General features: G+C 33.1%; 1 protein-coding gene across 1 annotated transcript; it reads left to right on the top strand.

The window, feature by feature from the left end:
• Positions 1–885: 885 nt before the first annotated feature.
• LOC140046854 (bone morphogenetic protein 4-like) lies at positions 886–23,356 on the top strand. Its single transcript, XM_072091577.1, has 3 exons — positions 886–1,428; positions 13,959–14,636; positions 21,285–23,356. The coding sequence occupies exons 1-3, from the start codon at positions 1,062–1,064 to the stop codon at positions 21,533–21,535; spliced, it is 1,296 nt and encodes a 431-aa protein (XP_071947678.1). The 5' UTR covers positions 886–1,061; the 3' UTR covers positions 21,536–23,356.
• Positions 23,357–23,880: the final 524 nt, after the last annotated feature.

Below are 23,880 nucleotides of genomic sequence, written 5' to 3'. Positions count from 1 at the left end.
CTTTCGCAATACAAGGTTGTTGGTCAATTAACCACATATTTTTATGCTTATCAAATTCTAGTTGTGTTCATCGCTTTTGGTTTTTGAAAGAAAAAATTAATAAATACGAATGTATTTATTTATTTAGTTAATTTGTTTGCATTACTTGTTTGCTTTTATTTCAAACTAAATTCAACCCAGTGCAGGGAATAGCAATGCGATATGTGTATTTAATAAACTCGAAAGAACCTTGTAATCATGTACTGTAATAAGAATAAAATAATAGGTTTCTAATCGGCTAGGAATGGTATGATAGACGGATTTGTTATAATTACTTTATTTAAGTATTAATTCTTTTCTATTATCGTGTTAAAAGTGAACCAAATTCACTCGCCTTACCGATTAAATCCTTTTGAGTTTTGACTGCTGGCAGACATACACTCGCCCATAACAGTATCCAACGTAGACGGAAAACTAACATACCAGTTACCTAACGTCTATACTTAAAAGACTACCGCAAATTAACACAAAAAGAACCTCCAAATTGGCCGTATTAGCTTAAACTGATGAAAGCGTTGACGGCGATAATTAGATGAGTCGTTTAAAGATCATTAGAATCTTTTGTTGTCTATTTTCAAAACAATGCTTAAATCTATTGTGATAATGCGAGGAAGTTGTGAGACAAATACCGGTCGCGCTCCGCAATCGACTAACGTCGTCGCCACCATTTAAGAACTCTGCCGATCGTCTGCTCATGGTCTGACAATATTTTTGTATTGACTTTAAATTCTCTCACTACTTATGAATACGTGTAAAGACAGCGGTGAATTAAAGAGCGCCACCAGTATCTTAACTGGTATATATAGACTTGTCGGTCATTCCAAATACAATCATTAAGCAGCATCGCTATGGGAGAAAAAACAAAATGTTCAAATTTTGTGTATAAAGTTTATTTTCTTGAAAATGTCTTCTAAAATAATGTGTTTAACCCCGGTAGTTATTCGGTAATACGCTCTATTTAACGTTCGTTGTTAGCTCAACACTTGACAATTAAACTGATTTGTACAGTAAAAAACAGGAACATGCAGATTAAAAGCAAATTACAAGGCAGGATTGTATGCACTTTATTATGTTTCTGTTTATTTTCAACGTCTCTAAGCATACCCTTTGAGACCACAAGGGTTCCAAAAGATCCGGAATCTACGAGAAAGTTGCAAAGGCATCTGCGAAATCGTCAAAAGGATAAGATACTGGACGAATCGGCTGAAGCAGAAACGAGACGTTTGCTAGAAGTTTTTGGCTTAAGGACGATACCAAAACCTCCTAAAAAACGAATGAAGACTCCTCCTTTTATGGAGAAACTTTACCAACAACTTGAAGGGGTGTCAAATGGATATGCCCCAAATTTTAAAGATGGAGCTAATACAGTTCGAAGTTTCCTCGAAGACGGTAAGTCAATGCATGCAAACATTTTTTTGTTTTTTTTTTAAATAATAATCTTAGTTAGTTACTACTAACTCGGGCTGTATTTAAGACTTTTTAGTGAATATAGTATAACAAATTCACTGTCATGATTTTTAAGAAAAGAAATCTTAAAAATTGTTTCTGAATTTTTAAACCGCCTTTCAGTTGGTTGGAATGTTCATATTTGCATCTGTTATCTATGTTCTCATTGCTATTATATAGACTGAGCTAATAAGTAGTATCAACTGTCATTTAAACAGGATAAAAAATCGGTACATTGAACTATTTTGATGACTCTACAGTCATGTTTCAATGACTTAATATGAACAGCTTACATATAATCCTATTTCTAAAAGTCATAGTACATTGCAAAGAATGTATCGCTACACCAATACTTTCCTTAAGCCAGTTGCACATGATTTACGTAAGCCTAGGCTTATCCGTCTTTTTAACAATGGCATCGTAGTAGACATTAGTGAGCAAACGCTGACTGGCAGGCTCGTCTGCAATTATCAATTTAAACGCGCACGTCCATTTACATAAATGTTTAAACGCGCGCGTCTGTGTAGATTTATCAATCTTTAAACGCGCGCGTGTTTTTGAAGTGTTGTAGTTGTCGGGAAAAAAACCTCTTTACGAGGTTTCGTACTTTACACTTTTTAGTAAGTTTATAGTAACAAGTCAAAACATATCGGTTCTTTGTAATCAATTGGTAAAAGCTTTTGCCAGATCTTGAGAAGATTATTTATTGATGTGTACATGTCTTATGACAGAACAATCAATCATTATACATCTTCCTTATACTAGATATTGACCGGTTGGTACAGTATATAGTAACTCCCGGACGGTGTGATCATTTTATGGTGCTTTAAATACATTGACCCGGTTGTTGGTAGGAACTCCTTACAATGAACCATACCAAGTTTTAATGTGTGAAATGTTTATCTAATTGAATGTGGACTATAATGATTCCTTTTAAAAGTACTTCAAACCGATTTAACTAAATCTCTGGAGTTGATTCGTTGACTTTTTTTGTATTGAAGTAACTCAATCTGCAGTTTAACAGATTATTGTCACAGTAAGTCAAGTATCTTCGGTATTGTCCGTGAGGTATTTCATTTTCAAGTTGTTCTTCGCATCCCACAATTCATTTTTCCCCGAATACAAGGCCTTATAGGTAAAACAACTTTCTTAAAACTTACCAACAAAAAAGGAATCTCGTACATTGAATTAAGAAAATAATAGGGGCCTAAGTGTTTAATGTATAGGAATGTTGTGAAACGAATTTGTTTAGTGAAGAGTTGACCGGTGCAATAAATAGGCCTTGATAAATAAACTAATCCAAATTGTTATTTTGCGGTCGTAAGATATGAAAAATACCTATGTACATTATATTATGATATATGACATTTTTATAGCATTAGTCAATATTAAATACCAACAGTAATCCGTTAATAAAGCATTAATTGTGGGAATGACGCTTAACCAAGCCATTCTCTCTGGAATTATTGTGAATCGCGTATGACGTAATCAATCTTAGGCTTTCCAATAAAACGTTTATCACCGATTTTGTTGCCTTTCAACGAAAATTCCTGTCCTATTATTATTAATATTTCAGTGGACTCGTTTTTGCGTAAATAGGTCTAGGCCGATACAATGTCCATCGGTATGTATAAGTATAGGCCTAAGAATAACGATGTAGTACTACTTGTACTATTGTAGTAAACGCGATATAATGTAAGCTAAACTTAGGCCTATAACAAGTAACTCTGGCATGTTAATTCAGTGGTGAGGTGTAGCTGTAACAACATTATTATAACATTCAGATGTGACCTATACATTAATACAATTACATTAATTGAAATATTTCATAAGAATTAGGAATCAGATATATGTTTTGAATTGACTCCGTTTTTGTTTTGTGTTTATCGAGTTGTCCCTACGGCAATAAAGTAGATGCATCCGTAGCCGCCACAACGAACTGTTGAGTAGCGGCCTAGAGGTATAGTAGTAGGATACAGTGGTCTGAATAATCAAACCCCAACTGTTACTGTAGGTTTATTCCAAGCACCTAAACAAACGAACTGGCGAAAGAAAGTGTCACTTTGCGAAGTAATGGACCTGACAATTAGGTAGCACTTCACGCATCCCTTACTAATCATGTGCTGATAAACGCCGAGATATTAAATGCAAAATCTCCTCTGTTTGTGTGTGTTGTTGGATATCATAAACTTACAAAGTTCTGATCGTTTTATGAACGCCGTTATTTTTCAACTCCAGCATGGAGACACATAAACATAAACATTCCATTGAGATCGCTTTAGGCCAAAACTAAATATGAGACTCAATTTTGTGCCCTCGAGACCACTTTTCTAATCGGTCTCATCCGCAAACAAAGCAGCTTTTAAGTTTCAAAGACCTCCTACACTGGGACATACATAATCGTTACCAACTCGTGTTTTAGTAGGCCCATAATAGTTAATAATATAAATGGTTACATTATTATAGGTGTAGTTTATGCGTCGCAGTACAAAATACAAAAACAGGGAAAACTAAAACTGAGTGAGGACTTTCCTGACATAAAAAAGATAAAGTAAAAATATCATGATGATAAATTTGATTATATATTAAAATTTGTCATAAAGAAACGAAAAAAATCCGAAGCACCATTTTATTTCAACATAAGGTGCCAAAAATAAATAGAAACAAATAGACTTTAGATTAACGTTTCGTAAATCATACAAGAAAGAAAATTAAATAAAAACTCAAAATTACCTTGTTAGAATGGATACTAACTACTACGTTATTGCGGTTCATTTAAATATCAATGGATTAATAAAGGATATAGGCCTACATTATCTATTTAGACAAATAAATGACGAGTTGGATTTAAGGTATATAGGCTCGTAATCAGGGTATTTGTAGGATGTAGGATAGCCCCGAAAGTGACCCACTTATAATACATATACAATCCTTAAAAGGTGATATTTGAATGCAGTTGTGTTTGCCTGTTTATGTGAAGTACTTTTTACAGGAGATAAATTGGGATATTGTTAATATTGATTAGGATAAGTGTTGATTTAAAACCATTAAACCATTGAATCCAATTAATCAGCAAGAAAATTCAAGAAAGTAGGCCCTATATGTATATCTTTTACGTAGTTTGGTTTAGTGTTTCCAGGATTGCACGTTAGCGTTTAATCCTTTAAGTAAATTATTTTGCGGGGGTTTTCCGAGTTATATAATTGTTCTAGATAAACACGTTTATTATTATGTCTTGTAATATTATGATTAGATTATGACTTGCTATTTTAAAATTTAAATATTTGAGTCATTTTACAAACTTTGTTAACAATAATAATTACATTATGGAAGAGACTTCTATTTATATCCTATATTAAAATGTTTAAGCCTAATGTACTTTCGACTGTTCCTAATTTTGTCTTCTTTTGTTATTTCCGATTCAGATTATTTGTTTAAAATTGTAAATATTTTTATAATATAATTTTTGTTATATTTACAAATGATGTCTGCGTAGGCATGCATCATAAATGAATTACTGTAGTTAACATCTTCTAAAAATAGTAATTTTGGATTCCTACATGTTTCACCTTCCTTGTGAACACTACAAACTAAAAACAAGTAAAGTGACTAAAATTTACCGCAATCACAAATTACCGTACCTACCGCGTGTTCGACTCGATTCAAATTACGTTAATGTCAATTAAAAGTCAGCGTCGTCGTCGCCCACAACGTTAACAATAATGTAATGATTAGGCCTACAAATGAGAGAATACCAACACTTTAACAACCATCAAAATGTGAAACGTTACTCGAGAAACAATGGCAAAATGAATATCATATTTCAAAAATTAAATTGAATCATAATGCGACTATTTGCTTTACAATCATCGACTTGTTTCCTTGAAATCAATCTTTATGTCTACAGCAGACTCCGACACACTACTGGTGTATTGGATTTAAAGTAGGGCATCTTACTTTAACATCATATAGGCCCTATTTCTATATCGTTTTTGTTAATGTAAATATCTTGAAATATTTAATGTTCATTGTATTCATCGGACGCGCAACATAATCTGTATACGCGCACGCACTTTATAGTAATACCCGTATGTAGTTTTATTTGTTGTAATAACCGTCTTGTAAAATGTCGCTTTAATATAACTTCGTTAGCTTGAATTAAATAATGTAATGTAATTTAATCATATACTTGATGTTCGTCGTAACCTTGGTGTTCTGGGACCAATTATGATTGGTAATTAATAATGATTGCGTTATTGTCCGTTAGATAATGGAAACATTAGACAAAATGACAATGTGACCGCTCTGGAGGAAAATGAAATCTATAATTAGCGGTTAAATCGCACTGAATAGTAGGTGACCAACCACAACATAATTTCCTAGGCCACAGACGTGGCGTAGTTATCAGCAAAAGTACATGAACCCATGATAGAGGAAATATACAGGTAATTCGTTTATAAAAGTCCAAATTACCTGATTGATTGATTGAGTGACGTGAAAGTGTGATAGGTTCTTCATTAATATATTGGTTTGTTGACAAAAACATTGATTGATTTTGAATTCTAACGAATCCCACGAGTGAGTCTGGAAGTCACTGAGGCATAATCAAACCCTTAAACTACTATATCAAGTTATACATTTGATTGACAAACGGTGTTTTTGTCGGGCTATTTCCAACTAAAAAACGATTGTCTTAATTTAATTCAATCAACGAATTCGTTTCGATTCTCTGGAGTATTAAAAGCCAACAAATCGTTAAATTACTTCACAGCCCTCCGTCATTCAACCGTTAAGCCAATCAACTACTCAATTTTACTTTCATATGTCGTATACACACACGTGTACTGTATCATAATATCTAAACTAATTTTAAAATTGATTATAATTTTGATTGTTTGTGATTGATGATTGAAAAAGTTTCTCGAACTCTTGTTTTTGTAATCGTGTAAGCAAGAAAGTAGGATAACAACCATAATTGATACCAAGAAATAACACCGAAGAAACATCGGCACTGTTTCGTCGAAACATGCTTACCTAAATTAAATTTTCCAAGTTTTCAGCAAGGGGTAGTATACCTAAATATATTAAAGAAGGCAAAACGGTAGGCCTATTTCTAATTAAATTTAAAGACCTAAGACGTCATAAATAAGAAGTAGGGCGGGTGCTCGTATGTGGGTTTTTGTTAATCTGTCCTTTTAACTTCGAACTAAATTGTACTTGCTCTGTAATTTCAAATAATTATCTTTGCAAATTTTTAATCAAACACACATACAACTCTATCTTGTTGTTTACTTAAAAGTAAAAAAAAAATAGAAAATTTACGATCGGATTGGTGTATTCGCAGACGAGAAAGCGAACATCGTTTCTCAAAGTAAATAAAGACACTTTGAATACTGATGGCGATAAAGAAACCGATGACTGCTACATTAACTATATTTATCTACACTCCATTAATCTTTTCATGATTTATAGACTCACTACATGTGCAGGTTAACAGAACATTCTTCTAACTCGTTTGTTTACATCTAATAAGGCATTAATGTTCTGTAATGTCACGTGAGTCATTTAAGGTTATGTTTTTTTCTATTTTTATTTAACTAACACATTTCGATGGTTGGTACCAAATGTATACACCTAAAATTCTTCACTGTTACTATTAGTACGAATACGAATTATAGTATTTCATTTTTGCAGTTATATCATATGAAAACCCTGTCCTTAAAAAAAAATAATTAACACATACGGTACAATGTACTGGTAATCATTTGACTTTTCGTTAGTCATAAACACAAACATCTTTATACATTTTTTTCAAATATATATATAACTTATCGTTTTTATACTGTATTCTCAAGATATATTTTCTATACATAGGCAGACAGAAGACGGTCTTGTTTGTTAATACCCAATTCAAAAAAATAACCAATTTTATGATGAACTATACAACTATAATCTTTGAAAAATATTGTAAATTATTTTTACAAATTGCATGGAAAGAAGGAAATGAAACCTTATAGTATTATAGTATTATTACATGATACAACTTTGTATTATTGTTTCTCTTTACTTATAATTTCATAACTTGTTATGCGAGCTATTAATACTAAATGTGTATGCTCGTTATACAAATATATTTTGTTTTACATACAAGTTAGTGAACTTTGAAGCAAACTGATATTAGTTTCTACAATCGTATTAAAATCAGTAAACGTTAAAAGACATAAACTGACATATATTTGACTTTGTCGAGAGCGATTGTTTTGAAGTCTTTGGATTGATCGCGTGACCAATCAGCTGTCAAGTTTAGGTTGTTAAAAGATGAAAAATATAGTCCAAGTAAAGAGCTGTAATTATATGCAATATAGACGGGAAATTAACCCATCATTCACAATACCTAACTCCGATGAGTAAACTTGTAAGGTGTTTAGAATAATAATATTTCACCAAAAACCCTCAACTCGAATATAAAAAACTACGGCGAATACAAAATTTAAAAAAAAGTTTAATAAAATAGTTTAAAATAGACCAAACTATAAATTGGACGCAACTTTTTAGTTTTCGTCGAGTTTCGGTTATAAATTATGTTTTGCATGCAACATACTTATTTAACAAGTTTAATATACGTTTATTGGTGATTTATTTAATCATCGAATAAAGTTTCAATTCATAATAAAATATCGTAGTGTAAAATAGACCAAACTGGAAATTGGACGCAACTTTTTAGTTTTCGTCGAGTTTCAATTATAAATTATGTTTGTATGCAACATGCTTATTTAACAAGTTTAATATACGTTTTTATTGGTGGTTTATTTAATCATCGAACAACGTTTCAACTCATAAATGGGATAAATGCTGGGAATTAAAATAAACCGACAATAAACAACCTTATAGAAGACTAAATTTTGAATATCGTGAACACGACGTGTCCCCAAATACCTCTTCGGATATCGGGGCATTTAGTGAATGTATAGTGACTGTAAGTGAAAACATCTGGTTTTTATTTACCGTATTCGCATGAACGTAATGCAAAGTTTATGGAAACTTCACTGCTGCTGACTATTTTGATATTATCCATAACCTTGTTGATTAGGCCCCTGTTTTTGTTCATAACTATGATTTCCGGCACATCGATTAAGCTTTATATGAGGTAGGAATGAGAGGCAAGTATTCTGCTGCCTGCATTCATTCGACGACATCGTGTGAAATTGTGATTCAACATTTGGAATATTCCCAGAAAGGATAGCGTAGTTCTTACTACGTCAACCTAACTTACCAACCAACGTTTTTTCTTCATTTTAAGGCGTTCATGATTTTACTTGATTGTAAACTGAAAGATTTTGTATGAGAAAAAATGTAGAATGAAAGACATTTATGACATTTTTATTCATGTATTAAAGTAGGCCTATAGGCCCTAATTAAATATGTTTATTTCAGAGTCAAGTAAATGTAATTATTTAGTATATTTTGGTATAGGCATATACCAACGAGTTTTTCCTCCGCTATGTATAATGCTTAGCTCATTCACTTAGTTTGGCTTGGATTTTACCATAATTAATGCCTTAACCAGTACATATATACTGATTATACAAATATAACGTTGGTCATTGCTATTGGTCAGGGGTCATAGAAGTTCAGTAGTTAGAAATAACTTCTTTAAATGCGGTTTCTCACGATTATTTTTAGGCCTATGAAACCTCCTTCGTATTTCTTTCTTGTCCACTTAACTCGAAACCTCTTAACCTAATTTTACTTAAGCTATTGTCACAGATTTAAATCCAGTAGATTATATAAAAATAAATGACAAATGCTTTCATTTGTTTTTTTTTTCCTTAAAGTTACGGATGTATTTTCTGCAACCTGTTGAAAAAAAGTTGTAACATAATTTCCTTTTTTCTTCTCATTGATAAACACTACTACTACTACTACTACTACAAATTTCAATATAATAGATCAGGCATAATATTAGGCCTACTCAACTAATTCGTAACGTTTTACCATCAATTATTTCCGGCAATACGTATTTACCGTTAAATATTCTTATTTACCAATCACAATAAACATCTAAAAGGATTTCCCAATACGTATATTCTGTAATAAGGTAATAGTTTCTATATTTCCCAAATATTTGTCATTCTAAAATAAAGTACTCTTAAATTGATCATTTAGTTTGTATCCCGGATGTCGATATACGATGGTATACAAAGTAGGATGCCAAAATAGAGGTCATAATTATACAGAAATGGCCTAATCAGGTCATATTACCAAATTTGAATAATTCAATAAACACATAAAAATGATGAAATGAAACGTTAATAAGAATAGGCAGCAGTATGTACAAACAAATATCGTTGTAGATTTAGACGGTTAATAGTTTTATAAGCATTAAATTAAGGGGCATTAATTGATCGGAACCATTAATTAAATGACGAGCTAAGCGGGTCTTGAATGCCTCCACAATGTCGGCATTTGCCAATTTAAGGTCGCTTGTTAGCTGTTGTAGGAGTGCACTAAACCGGTTTGTTGTCAGCTGCGGTGTTCGATCAATTTTAGTGACGAATGCTGCAAATAGAGGAATTGATCCTTCATATACAATAGTTAAAATGCAAGGATTGGTATGTACCATTTGAACAAACGTAAATAGACCTTGCCACTTTGTTCTTTTGACAGCTAAACTCATATATAATTAATTGCTTTGTTCACTAAGGTTAGCAATATATCCTTCTGTCCGATTAGGAGTAACAAATCAACTGTTTAGTATGCGTTTTTAAACTTAAGTAAAAGCAAATTTGTTTAGTTTTGTTGGATACGTACGCACGCGCGCGTATATCTTTCAATCAAAACCAGTTTTACTTATTTATATTGATAACATTTTTGTTATTACATTACCGCCATTTCAAGTATTACTGCAGTATTTTCAAATACAAACTTTACACGAAATAGTGTTTCAATAAGTCACGTGATCTCTTGAGATTTGAACACGTATTACACTTTTGTTGGTTCTGACTCAATTTCCATATCCGTATATGGAATAGTTTTTACCTTAAATTACAGAATATAGTCTTATATTCAAAGCGTTTTATTCGTAGCCCAGTTACTCAATTTAAACTTGTTTCTCTGTTTATTTGAGCTCTTTGAACAAAAAGAAGTAATTTTTTTCCGGGTAATTAAATAAACCAAATGGACCACGCCAATACGTGAATCATGGATATATAGGCCTACTCATTATTCACCTAATCCACAGAAAAGAACAATTTTCGAAATGTAGGTGTTTTTACAATGGTGCGGTTAATAAGAATTGCTTTCAAAATCTGTAATTAACGTTTGATTACTTTATGATAAATATATGTATAACTAGGCCTTCAATTGATACCAAAAAATATACAGTTATACGGTTACATTTGGAACAGTTTTTCTTGATGTAACCTATAATCGGTTAGATAAATAAAGGAAATGGAAATGTCATAAAAAGCACGCGCTCCAATTTGTTCGAGCATGTCGTACGTAATCCAGATAAAGATTTCCATTACGATATGTTTATACGTTTGTTACTTTTTTTCAAAAGGAGTTTTTTTTTAAACACCAACTAGACGCGCGCGTACGGAATGCCGAAATACCCATCATCATTTGTACGCGCGCGCGTAATAGTCGTCACTTTTTTCAATCAACGGAATCCCCTGTTCTATTAAACCAGTGAACGCGAGGTGACCTATTGCTATACCTACCGTAATTTAATACATTGATCAGTGGCCGGCAGGAACTTTTGTCATTTCTTTTCGCATTATATTTTTAATGGAACATGATTGCTTCGTTTATCGCCAATTTAATGTGAATACACGTTTTAATTGATAGCGGTCCTGTTTGTTAGGCAAAGTTGGTCTCCTTTTAGATTTGAAAAAAACTACAAACATATTGTGACAATTCGTTTCTTTGGTATTATTGAATAAGCAGTGGAAAATATAAATTATTTTGTTGATTTATAGGTCTATCATTATTTTCTCCAAAAATTGATTGATTGATCAATTCATTTATTTTTTACAAATAATTTGGTTGTTTGATATCTTGTATCTGTGAAAGTACACACATTTTTGGTTTAAATCTGAGCTGTATCGGTTTTGGTATTCCATCGATGCCAGGCTGAGGTGTAACAGCTGTAGAGGTGGATGACGAGACCGTTTGTAACTTTTCTGGCCTTTTTGTATGGAACGCCAAATGGAAAAATCCTACAAAACGTATTACTACAGTACAGTATTATTAGGGTACATATTATTTTTCAGTTAAAATCGTAACCATTTTTCTGAGTTTTCCCGAAAAATTTCACTATAGATAATTAAACAATAAAGAAAATCATACTATTATTTTTTATATGACCTCTCAGAGCTCCAACCATAGTTGGTTTGATTGAGTATTCTTATTTTTGCTTAAGTTTTGTGCGTGTAAAATGAGTTGGATCTAGCAAACATGACATAAAATCTCACGTATACAGAATATAAGGGTGATGCCAAAAGATTTCACAAGCGATAACATTTATTAAATAACATCATCATCATAAAATAATTTTAGTTGGAATGTTTAGATAAATTTCGCCGTTAACTATAATCTAACAAGAACACAGCAGGAGTACTCCGCAATACCGCACACCGTATTGTCAACCCAAAGGCTAGTGCCGTGTGTTTACTTAAAAAGTTCTCGATATGTTTACATAGTGTTATTCGTGTAATTATAATCATAACACTCAATTAGAATACAAGATCAAGATAAATGCCAACACGTCATAATGTGTCAAATTTGTTAAATAATGTCAATTGAAGAAATAACGCTTTTGCCCGCCACAAAGCACACGAAGAAAGGCCAAAGTGACGGCGGTGACTACTTGTGACACTATTTCCAAGATGCGGTCGGGCGGGGATGCTCACTCTAAATTTATGTCGGATGACTGGCCAGCTGCCCGGCTCGAACACAACTTCCTAAAATAATTTGTAGGCAATAAAGAAGTCCACAAGGTTAAGGACGTACGCGATAAGAATTTCTTTCTGACACGAGAAATATTGATAAACCCAGGGATGATGGCCGCTGAAGAAGGTCCCAGGTGTTTGAACATCCTGGACACACGATGACGTGTATTATTTTGTATCGTATTTTTCAAACTTTAATATAAGTTTTTCCTATTTAACCATTGAAATTCGTGCACTTAAATTCTTAATTCTTATCTTGCCTCTGAAACGTAGGACGAATCCACGTAAGAAACAACAACAAACTTTAAAAGAGATCCATGAGAAGACGCAATATTATCACGTGCGCGCAAAAGGCGTTCCATACGTCGATGTGTCCTGGTGAACGATGAAGGCTTATGTCTGTCTACACTATATAACTTTTTATGTGACAAAAAATGTGATGTGCCCATATATGAACATGATGATGTCATATCACCACCATATTTGGCTACATAACACTTTTTTTGTCAAACTAGTTTGATAGTGTGTACGAAATAGTAGAGCAAATGATAATATTGGAATATGTAGGCCTACTGATTTTTATTTTTATGTGACATTTCTGTTGAGAAAATTACACACTAGTAGAAATCATGTAATGTTGATGAGATGGGCTAGCCGTCGAGGAAATTCGCTTCCTATTTCTATATCTGTGTTGATCCTGTTACTAGACGTACTGTCACGTTCATTCATATCTGACTTTCCTTGACAGCATGTATACACATATCAATATTAAATTGAAATAAACTAGAGTTTACAGAACAATTAAACTTATTAAGCTCACATTAGTTTATCATAATTCACACACAAAAATAATTTTTGATAATTAATCTTTATATACTGTAATTGTTTATGAAAAACGGTACATTCTTGTGATTTCAATGTTTCTGTTTTTGTTTTCTTTATATATATATATTTTTTAATAAACACAAATTCGGGACGGCCCAATGAATCCTTAAAAGAATTAAGTTTCCATCGGGTTCCTTAATAATAACAATTATTTTATATTTGTGTATTAATAGATTGTTACACTCTGTTTGATATTTAATTTAGATTAGTTAGTAGATTTAAAATTTAGTCAAATTGTATTATTTACCGGTGACATACAAATAGGCCTACAACACAAAAATATAAGTCAGAGCTATAATGAGGTGTTGCCTACACATTATTTAATAAAGCCTTCGAAAATTAATATTATAAATAATATTTCTAAATATAATATGAATATCTAAATATACCGTGTGATTATTAATAATGTAAGCGTACCGTTGATTTAGAGAATCAGAAACCAACCAATTTGATTCCCCAGAGGTACGTCTCGCCGATTCAACCAATCTTTAATCCTACTAAAAATGATATAGATTAACCTTTCATTCTACAATCAACTAAAGATCCCATCCTCATATTTAGATAGCTTTTATATTTTTATGATTGACTAGTTTGATGGATGTGTTGTGTTAACCTTTCGTTTTTTACTCTTAACAGGAAAATCTTCATCTGGAAGAAATGAGTTCTCATTCAATGTAAATGGTATTTTAGAAAGGGAGTCGGTAGTTTTTGCCGAGTTACATCTTTACAAGCAAAGACCTAGGCAAAATAAACTGACCGATGCAACAGCTGATTTTCGCAACACCAACGGTGATGTTTCAATCAAAGTTTATCTCGTTCACGATGAGAGAACGTCATCGTCCGATAAAAGAAAAATATTGATAACTGAAAGAACTGTGAACATCAGCTACATTGGTTGGTTGGATTTTGACGTAACATCAGCTTTCAGCCAATTACATTCGTCGTTTCAAGATGGAGACGAATTAAATTGTGTATTTGAAATCCGTGTAAAAACCGATAACAAAACTATTAAGAAATTAATATCGTTTACAAAACTTCCAAATGAAAATCATAGCGAACGGACACCATTACTGGCGTTGTTTTTAAATGATAAATCTATAAAAATAAGAGACATCAAACCATCAGGAATCACAAACAGTAATGTTGAAGAAACGCATTTAGATAAAGATGAAAACCTTGTACTGATGCGGAGGAAACGAGCATCTTCTTCAAAACCAAAGAGACCCAACCAGAAAAAATCTAAATGCCAACTCCTAGACTTTTATGTAGATTTTCAGAAAGTGGGATGGAGTAATTGGATAATCGCCCCAAATGGTGAGGAATACTTTTCAATTACTTTTTAACATTACATACCATTCACACACCACTAAACACTGTATCGTTTGTGTAAGAGGACCGTAGGGGGTAAATGAACGCCCCTGTCTTAGTCATTAGACGGAAATTGGGACTGACGGGTTACTCAAATTATAAGCAAATCACACTAGGCCAACGACTGGTGAGCAGGGAGACCTGGGAACGTCTGGCCTATGCCTGCTGGTGCGGCAGACAGTGATAATTAACTTCTCTTTTTAGGCTCAACCGAAAAAAAAAACGAGCATAGGGGACCAGCTGCGTCATACTTTCAACCTTGAAGCTAGACAAACTTTACAATCAACGACCTCACAACAACAAACCCGGTGGGCCTACTACTACCTAATTCAAGCCTAATATGCCCAGAATCTTTTTAAATAATTCAGATCTTTATTTCAAACTTATTATAGATACAGCTATCACAGCTATTTTCATTCTCAAATATTTTAATCTATGCCAATGAACTTATCATAGATACATACCAGCCCTCTGTTTAGTAGCGCTTGATGCAGACCACTAAACATCCCTTCTATATTGGCACAATTATGTAATATCCGGATGACCTGGGTCTTACTGTAGTAGTAAAGTATTTTCCACTTTCATCTAGCTGTTTTTACTTTCTTTAAATTTAGTCAGATTTTGTTTTGTGTTGATGGCTTCTTTGTATTGGAATATTGTATCACTTTCCTGTTTAAAATTCAATATTTACCGGTTGTCATGTTACAAAGGGAGTTTTAACTCTTAAAAAAGTTGTCAAAACATAATAGGACTTTACCCATATAAAACTCATAGAAAGTAGGCAGCCTTTTGCAATTGTCAATGGAGGTAGGCCTATATCCTACGTACGATAGGTTGTAAAACAGGCCTACAACGCGACTCCGATAAAGACCTAATTTTTAAATAAATAGTTGTTTAAGTAAATAGGCCAAAATAACCAAATTAAAAGTTATCTGCGTACCTAAACTTGTTATCAATCGGAAAAGGGTTATTATGAATTGTTATTTGGAGCGAGGACATACATTGTCAAGAACCTATCCTTTCTATAGAAAAAAAAAACTTTCCACTTTGTGGATATTGTCAATATCAATTTCAATGGTTTAGAGAATTCAGCAGGGTTATTTTCCTGAGATGATGTCCCCAGTGGCCGTGTGAAGGTGACGAAAAACGGAGGTTCGTTTTCGTCTGCACGACCCAGGCCTGGCCCAATTGCTGTTTGATTTGGCTACCTGACAATGTCAGACCGCAGTTCACCAATGTTTTTATTATCGCTTTATTACACAGTACCGTGGGCCTACTGTACTGTATTTTAACAGACGACCGGTTTATGGAATATTAATTTAACTTCCATGTGAACACACCTTTGGTTTCCGTTTTAGTCTGAATATTTTACAGTTATTATAATGGAATCTGTTGAAATAAGTATAACCACGCATCACGTTATGTACGGCATGTTCATAGTGTCCTAGTAGATAGGCTAATTGGCAATATACTGATATTGAGGTAGCGGACTCTTTCAAAGTCCCAAATGGGCCTACAGGCAACAGTAATAGAACCTGTTGTTTAATGTCCTGGGACCGAGGTGTTAGTCACGTTAAAGACAATAGCGGCCGATTATAATACGCCTGTATGCTTATTATAAACAGGTCGAAAAGAAATCGAAAGTAGTTATAGCATTAAACGAAGGTGTCACTTTCTGACATTTTGGTAACGCATCTAAAAAGAGACGTCACTTTTAAAAAAAACCTTGTCTTTATTAGTTCATGTGTTAGAAAGTACTTCGAACCACTTCTCCCCATGGGCCTCACGTATACCCTTCATGTAAATGAACTTCGTTCCCCGGCCTACATTCTACTGTTGTATATAAAGGTAACTTTAAAGCATCAAACATGTTTGGAAACATGGTCACTTGTAGGTCAATATTGTTTACAGCTACAACATGAAAGAGACAACTACTAAAAGTAACAACAAAACTAGGTAGCCAAACAAAATACTTTCATTCATTGCAACTTTGGTATTCGGTTTGGTTGTTGTACGGCAAATCTGAATGTATGCATTTTTACGAGATAATATTTTCATTAAATGTAGATTAGTATTGCTAGCAGGTGTAACTAAATAGAGAACGAACAGGACATTTTTAATTACTTTAGTGCCGACGCACGATAGACGAATTCAAGTTGGCCATATTTTGTCCTATTGTTTGTCTACTACTGTACTACTACAAAGTAGTGTACTACTACAAAGTAGCACAGTTATTTTCTGCTACATGTATTATAATATTGTCGTTTAGCTAAAGAGTTGTCCTGAAGAGGATACCCTCATCTCTCAATGTTTACACCCAGTCTGCTTGTTTACACAAGAACCCATCGATCTCTCATCGTTGACATTTTGCTGTCTTCACCTCGTTTAGGTGTCATGTGATTTGACCGTACTTTGACAGTGATGTCAATGGGTCCAGAATTGTCGTCATTTGAGACAATGCCGGTGAAATCGTCTTCGTTTAATTTACACACATGCGCCTTGTCTCTTATGTAAAAACGGTAAATCAAACAAGGGTTTTGTGAGTTAGATTTATAGGTACATGTATTTATTGACAGTAGGCAATCTATTTGCCGTTAAGCTTGGCAAGTTATTGACTGTTTTTGTGAGACTTATTTCTGTCGGACACGCTATCGAAAAGGGTAAATCAGGGTATAGACCTAACGATACGCTAAAAGTACCGTATACAATGTAAAGCTCTGTCTAAATTATCAAACTAGTTTGACACAGAAACTGTGATGTGTCCAAATATGGTAGTGAGATACCCAAATATGGTAGTGATATGACGTCATCGTGGTCATATATGGGCACATCACATAAAGTTTGAGCTAATACGCATTCATTGCATTGCAAATGGCTACAGAAAATCTAAATAAACATAGGTATTCAATATTTCTACATTAAAAGCATATGTATTGCCAAAATATTTTTTCAATTTTGAATTCTGGCACCAAATGATTAAACGCTAATCTATGTATCTTCCTTCCACATTCAATGATTTTATTAAATTCATTAGCTCCACAATCAGATCTAAATCAATTTCCTGCTGCTTTCTGAACCAATTACTAATATCTCTAAGAAAGTGTTTTTATATTCCGGCACTTCTTCGCATACGCAATTAAATACTGTTAACATTCTGTCACATAAAATCATTGGATATTGTAAAAAGAGGCTTCAGAACTTTTTGACATGATTAGAATTGAGGGCGGGATCTACACACACTTATCTTTAAATAGTATTTTTCTAATAAAAAAAAATACTTTTAATTCGATTTCTTGGGCTTCCGATTATTTTTCAGGTAAAATTTTGTTTCGATTCATTTTTTTAAAACTATTCTGGTGACCTTATAAAAATGACATAAGTTTAACATTCATTCACATTTAAATTGTTTTATTCATATATATTTTAATGTTAATAATAGTTAAGGAAGTTGGTTGAAGTGTTTTACATCCGTGAACTTCATACATTCATTCTTCATTATTTAGAATTTTACTCGTAATTGATTTCTAATGAATTGAACTGGAACGTGTTCAACCCAGGAAAAGAGTTAATAATTGACATTTCATGTATTTTATATTCTTCAGGCTGTTCACCATGTTTAAATTGATACATTTAATACTTATCGACATTAAAAGTTCCGCAAAATATGATTTAGTGAATACAATTATTGTTCATATAGTAAATAAAGTTAAACAAGATGGCGCAGCTCGCAAGGTTTAGAAGCCTTAGGGATTCAAAGGTATGGCTTCAATGCCACGCCCATCAATTGCGATACCTAACGATAAAATAAATACATAAAATAAATACACCCTAAAATATTATAAGGAGACGCCGAACCGGACGTACCGTATGCATTGGACATACTACGGTATACTTCATTGTAAGTACATTCACAAAATATACCATCTATGGAGTTCAAATCACACCTGCTTACAGGTATCACATAAGCTATATTATATTCCGTAAGTAGTCACATAATCTGAGATGATAATAAAGAAATCTCTGTGATTGTTCTTCATATTTCCACTGATGACAGAGAAGGTTTATTTGCTAAATCCCATGGGATTGCATGATTTATGTTCATATGAACGGTAGTATTATTCCAATCTGCTAAGCTGATCTCAGACAAATTCAAATCAAATGGTATGTAGTGGGATGTTATGGAAATAAGGCTATAAATTTAAGCCAATCTGACTCACAACTAAGTTAATTTTAATACCATACGAATCCCAAAAGGTTCGAATTGTCACCCGATTTAGTAATTCACGTCAGGCTCTTTCAGTTTATAAAACTAAATAATTTTCCCTCTGTACGAAATAATACAAGACATTCGTCAAAATTGGAAAGAAGCACGTTTAACCAATTTCTCTTCGCATTCCGTACATTACGTTTTCACTGTATAAATTACAAATTATTAAAAATTACTAACAATAATTATAAGAAATAATTAGGCCTAATCTGAACAAGCGTCACTGATAATCAATTTACTTACGGTGGGCTGATGTGTTAGTGGGAACCCAGCTTAAGCGCTGTACATTAGGCCTGAACATGCCTCCTAAAATGTGCTCGAAGCCACTCTCCTTAGAGGCCATCCTACCTCTTAAGCCCTGGACAAGAAAGATCAAGAAAAGTTAAACAAGTTGACAGGTGTTAGATTGGGAAGGTTTCACCATTCATAGTCAATGCAATAAGTTAGTTGTAAGCACGTAGAAACAGACCACCGCTGGTTTTTATGTCGACTATGTTTTGCCGATCATCTTCTCATATAATCATTTCTCATTATATGAAAAGCGCTACAAAATATACAAGATAATAATATGAACTGTATATGTTTATTACTTAATCATTAATACATTTCGCTGCACGAAAAGACCTTCCGTATTTTAAGCCTGAACATCTCAGATATCGTGTTGCAATTTTTACCGATTGTTAACTTTAGTTGTTTTGTTTTGTTTCCCTTTTTTTTCACTTTAGGCCTATAATTGATTTATGGTTTACCTTTAACAGAGCCTATATTTCGATTTACTCGTAATTTATGTTTACCTAACTGAATTAATTGAACTCGGTGTGTTACCTTATTTGTTTTTTGTTCTATAGGGTAAAAGGTAACATTTATTTACATTGCACAGCTAAATGATCAACCCATCGTTCGTTTTGTGTATTTATTCTTCAAGTTTAGAATCTAATAAAAATCCAGCCCTGCTAATCAGAGTTATAATTATATGTATTTAAATGTTTATGAGGCTTTTATTCTGTCCCGAGCGTACCACGTGGTTGTAGAGATGTCAGTGATACTAGAGATTGAAGTTTCTTCAACGCTCTGAAGAGAGATGTTTTTTAAAGAGATTTTGAGAAACGAAACACTAATGGGAGAGCACTTGATATTGATAGGTATAATAGAAAAAGGGGAGCGGATTAAAATATTTCGTTTGAAACGGCAGTAATACCACGCGCGCGTTCAAACGTTGTTGAAAATGCCACACCTTTTGTACGCGCGCGCCAACTTTGTGTTTGTGTGTTTTCACTTACAAAATATGCATCAACATTTGTTTACAGTGGCGGTAGAAGATGCCAATGTCAGTGAGAAATTATCTTCCATCTGCACCTGTAGTTATATATCGAAGCGTATACTGAAGGAAGTTCTTTTAACCTGTGATTGTAGCATGCGGTTATTTCCGGCCTTCATGACAGCGCCGCACTTGCTTCTCAGTACCTTGATTTCTTAGGCCCTGGTGATTCTCAGCTAGACTCTACATCACCAGACACTATAATTACTTATTAATTCCACAGTTAAGAAATTAAAATAAGCTTTTGATCGAAACAATTGCACAATCTGAAATATAATATGGCAATCAAAATTCATAAGTTAACTTTTCTTCAAACTATTTTTACATGAATTAAATAACTTGCAGTAAATAGTTAATTGCCGTTGATTTGAGGAAAAGTGATTGTTTTTTTCTCAGTGTGACTCCACTCAAAATGGCTGTCTAAGTTTTGACGATTTAATAATCTCGCTGTTTGACGTGTGTACTGTACCGGTTTGTCTGATTAACAACTTTGACATTATAACAGATGATGCTGTTCCTATGCAAACTAAATGTCCACAGTGGAACTAATATATAAGGACTGTTTTGATCTCTGCTTAACATTTCCAAACCCTCTTTTCGACGTCAAAAGTTATCCAATTAAACTGGACTTAGTGGATATTCTATTTCTAAATAATTTGCTATCATTCATTGCACTCATATCCAACAATAAAAACTTGGCTAACGCACAAACATTACCTCATTTTTAACAAAAGTCAAAATGATCCCTTTTCTCATGCAATTAACCGTTCTAAAGTATCAAAGCACACATAACTGTTAACATCAAATTCACTTTACTTTTGTCAAAGGTCACGGTTTAAACAGATTGTTTAAAGCATTTAGTTTCACCCATTTCATTTTCCATGCGTAAAATGTAGGGCAGTCAGAAATGGCCGACCTAAATATATCACATTTTAGTATTTTAATTTCGTATCACGATAAATAGGTCTACTGTACATAATTATTAATTCAAGTTTTTATTTTATTGCAGGATACAAGGCCAATTACTGTGAAGGCAACTGCCCGTTTCCATTGGACCCCAAATTTAACGCAACAAACCACGCCACGGTGCAGGCTATTCTGCACACGCGTGGCTTTACGCGTAAAGGTTCAACGCTACCCAATCCATGTTGTGTACCAGATAAATTTGAAAGTATTCATGTTTTATACCTGGACGATAATAATAATGTCGTGCTCAAGGAATTCGACGCAATGGTAGCGACGAGTTGTGGCTGTCACTAACACGACAGAGTACTACACATTGTGTGTGTAACTTGGGTATACAAATCTGACTCTGGAGAAGTGTGATCACGACTTACAGCGTTTACAGAGTGCCTATCAAAGAGGAGTGCCTATCAAAGAGGTTCCTTGTGATTTTAAACTCAATCGGGAACTTTGGCGACAATAAACATCAAGATCAGCAGTATTGAAAAACACTAATTGTAACGTGTTATGCACGCGCAGTACTGTCACGTATTTTTGCACGCGCAGTACTGCAGCTTATGTTCACGCGCAGTACTGTAATGTGTTCTGCACGGCCAGTACTGACCATGACGTCAGAACGGATTGTGAAGCTGAAAATTATTTAAATTATTTAATTACCTCTTGAAAGTTTGATTAAAGAATAATTGTTCACCATTGGGTCTATTGATATTGTTCATTATTGTTCTAATGTATTACTGAAAAAACACAATTAATTATTGAATTTTATCTTTTTTTTTCAAATTACTGATTGTAGCTCTTTATCCGTCTCTTAGATGCGATACAGAGTATATTATTTATTTTATCTATATTATAGAAATGCTTGGTGTAAACAGTGTATGCTTAATATTTTAATTTATAATTAATAAAGTCCTTGAGCGGATATACAGCTGTTTGAACTTACGAAAATAACTCTAGACTTCTACTTGGCCCAAAGATTAGATTTAACCATATACAGTAAGATGATTATAATAACAGTAATGTCTCTTTTTAATACTTCGGATACTCGTCACGAAGATACGAATACTAATTGTTTAATGTGGTATGCATTGTTGTACGCATGCCTCAATGTTGTATCTTAGGTAGGGTTACTGAAGGCTTTCTAGATATCAATATGAATTATAGTTATTATAATATAATATTAAGACCTGAACTCTGTCTACACTATCAAACTAGTTTGACAAAAAAAGTGATATATGGCATTGATTTATCCAAATATGGTAGTCACATGACATCATCATGTTCATATAATTATGGGCACATCACATAAAATTTGATAGTGTAGACAGAGCTTAGTGTAGTCAATATTTACTACCAATGGGAACCAACAACTTTATTGTTACAATAATATAATATCTTTAATGGCATTATTAACATGCCTGTTATGGCATTACTTTAGGTTTAAGAATCGTAATATTAAGTTTCAAAAGTTTCAATTTCCTTAGTGTAATCATGCATTTATCATTATGCTCATTACTCATGTATTAATGTTAAATCCATCACTTCATGTAATACCTTCATATGTTAATGCTGGTTAGTTTGAATTTGAAAGTTAATTTTAAGTTAGTCTTAAGTTATCTGTAATCTAAGACAAAGTTTACGCACGCGTACAAAATGCATACCACCACTAAACATAGTCCCAACGCAACTTAAATAATTTATATCGTATACGACTAAAAATGATGAAAAATGCATTTTTAATCTGAAATATACAATTTAGTTTTACTTATAGGCTATTTAAGTAAAAATAAAAAAATAGAATAAAATTAGATATGTATTATATGTATAGAAAATTAATCTTTTATATAAAAAACGTTTATTCTGCTGCTAAATGTTTGTATAAGCAGTAGATATTTCAGGGTAATAATGTAATTACCAAATTTAAATATGTGTGTACGTAGTTAATTTATTCATATGTATATATTGCTTTTTAAATAAGAAAAGCCATCGGGAAAATAGTGTTTGTAGAAAGAGAAAAAACTGACCCGGCGACCGGTCGGTTCCAACACAGTATTACTACTATAATTATTCTTGTAGGCCTATATTCAGGATGCTAGCCTAATGAAATAAAATATCAAAAAGAGTCAGTACTTGTGAAGTTTTTATATGTTTCTGTTCGATTGTGTTCTTTATTTTGACAGTCCGTTTCCTGTGCACGTGATTGCGCCATGATTCCCGCACGTGATTGCGCCATCGGATCCATTTGACGACATTGCGTTGGAGGTTAGCTTTTGACGACAGACTATCTGGACACACTGAGACGTTAGTTGTTATTACGGAGCCAGCGAGCTAGATTTATAAATCTTCATATCCTACATTGTACATGATAGACATGTTCTTAAAAATACATATTTCAATCAATTATATCATAGAGATATTATAGTTATGGAGTTATAATGTCTTATGATTATATCAAGTCATAACGAAACCATTATCAGTATACAGTATTCATTTATTTATTTACACAGTAAAATATGTACATGGTTTGAAAGAACACTCTTATTTTCGTTTGTTGAAAGTTAAACATTCACATAAAAATATAAAAATGAGTTAAAAACGTTAAAATGTGGTAAAATGCAGATAAAACATGTTTAAAATAAAAATAA

This window comes from Antedon mediterranea, chromosome 4, assembly GCF_964355755.1.
Source record: "Antedon mediterranea chromosome 4, ecAntMedi1.1, whole genome shotgun sequence".
Classification (NCBI taxonomy): Eukaryota; Metazoa; Echinodermata; class Crinoidea; order Comatulida; family Antedonidae; genus Antedon; species Antedon mediterranea.
Note: the sequence above shows the minus strand (reverse complement) of the source record. Positions and strands in the feature narration are given on the sequence as shown.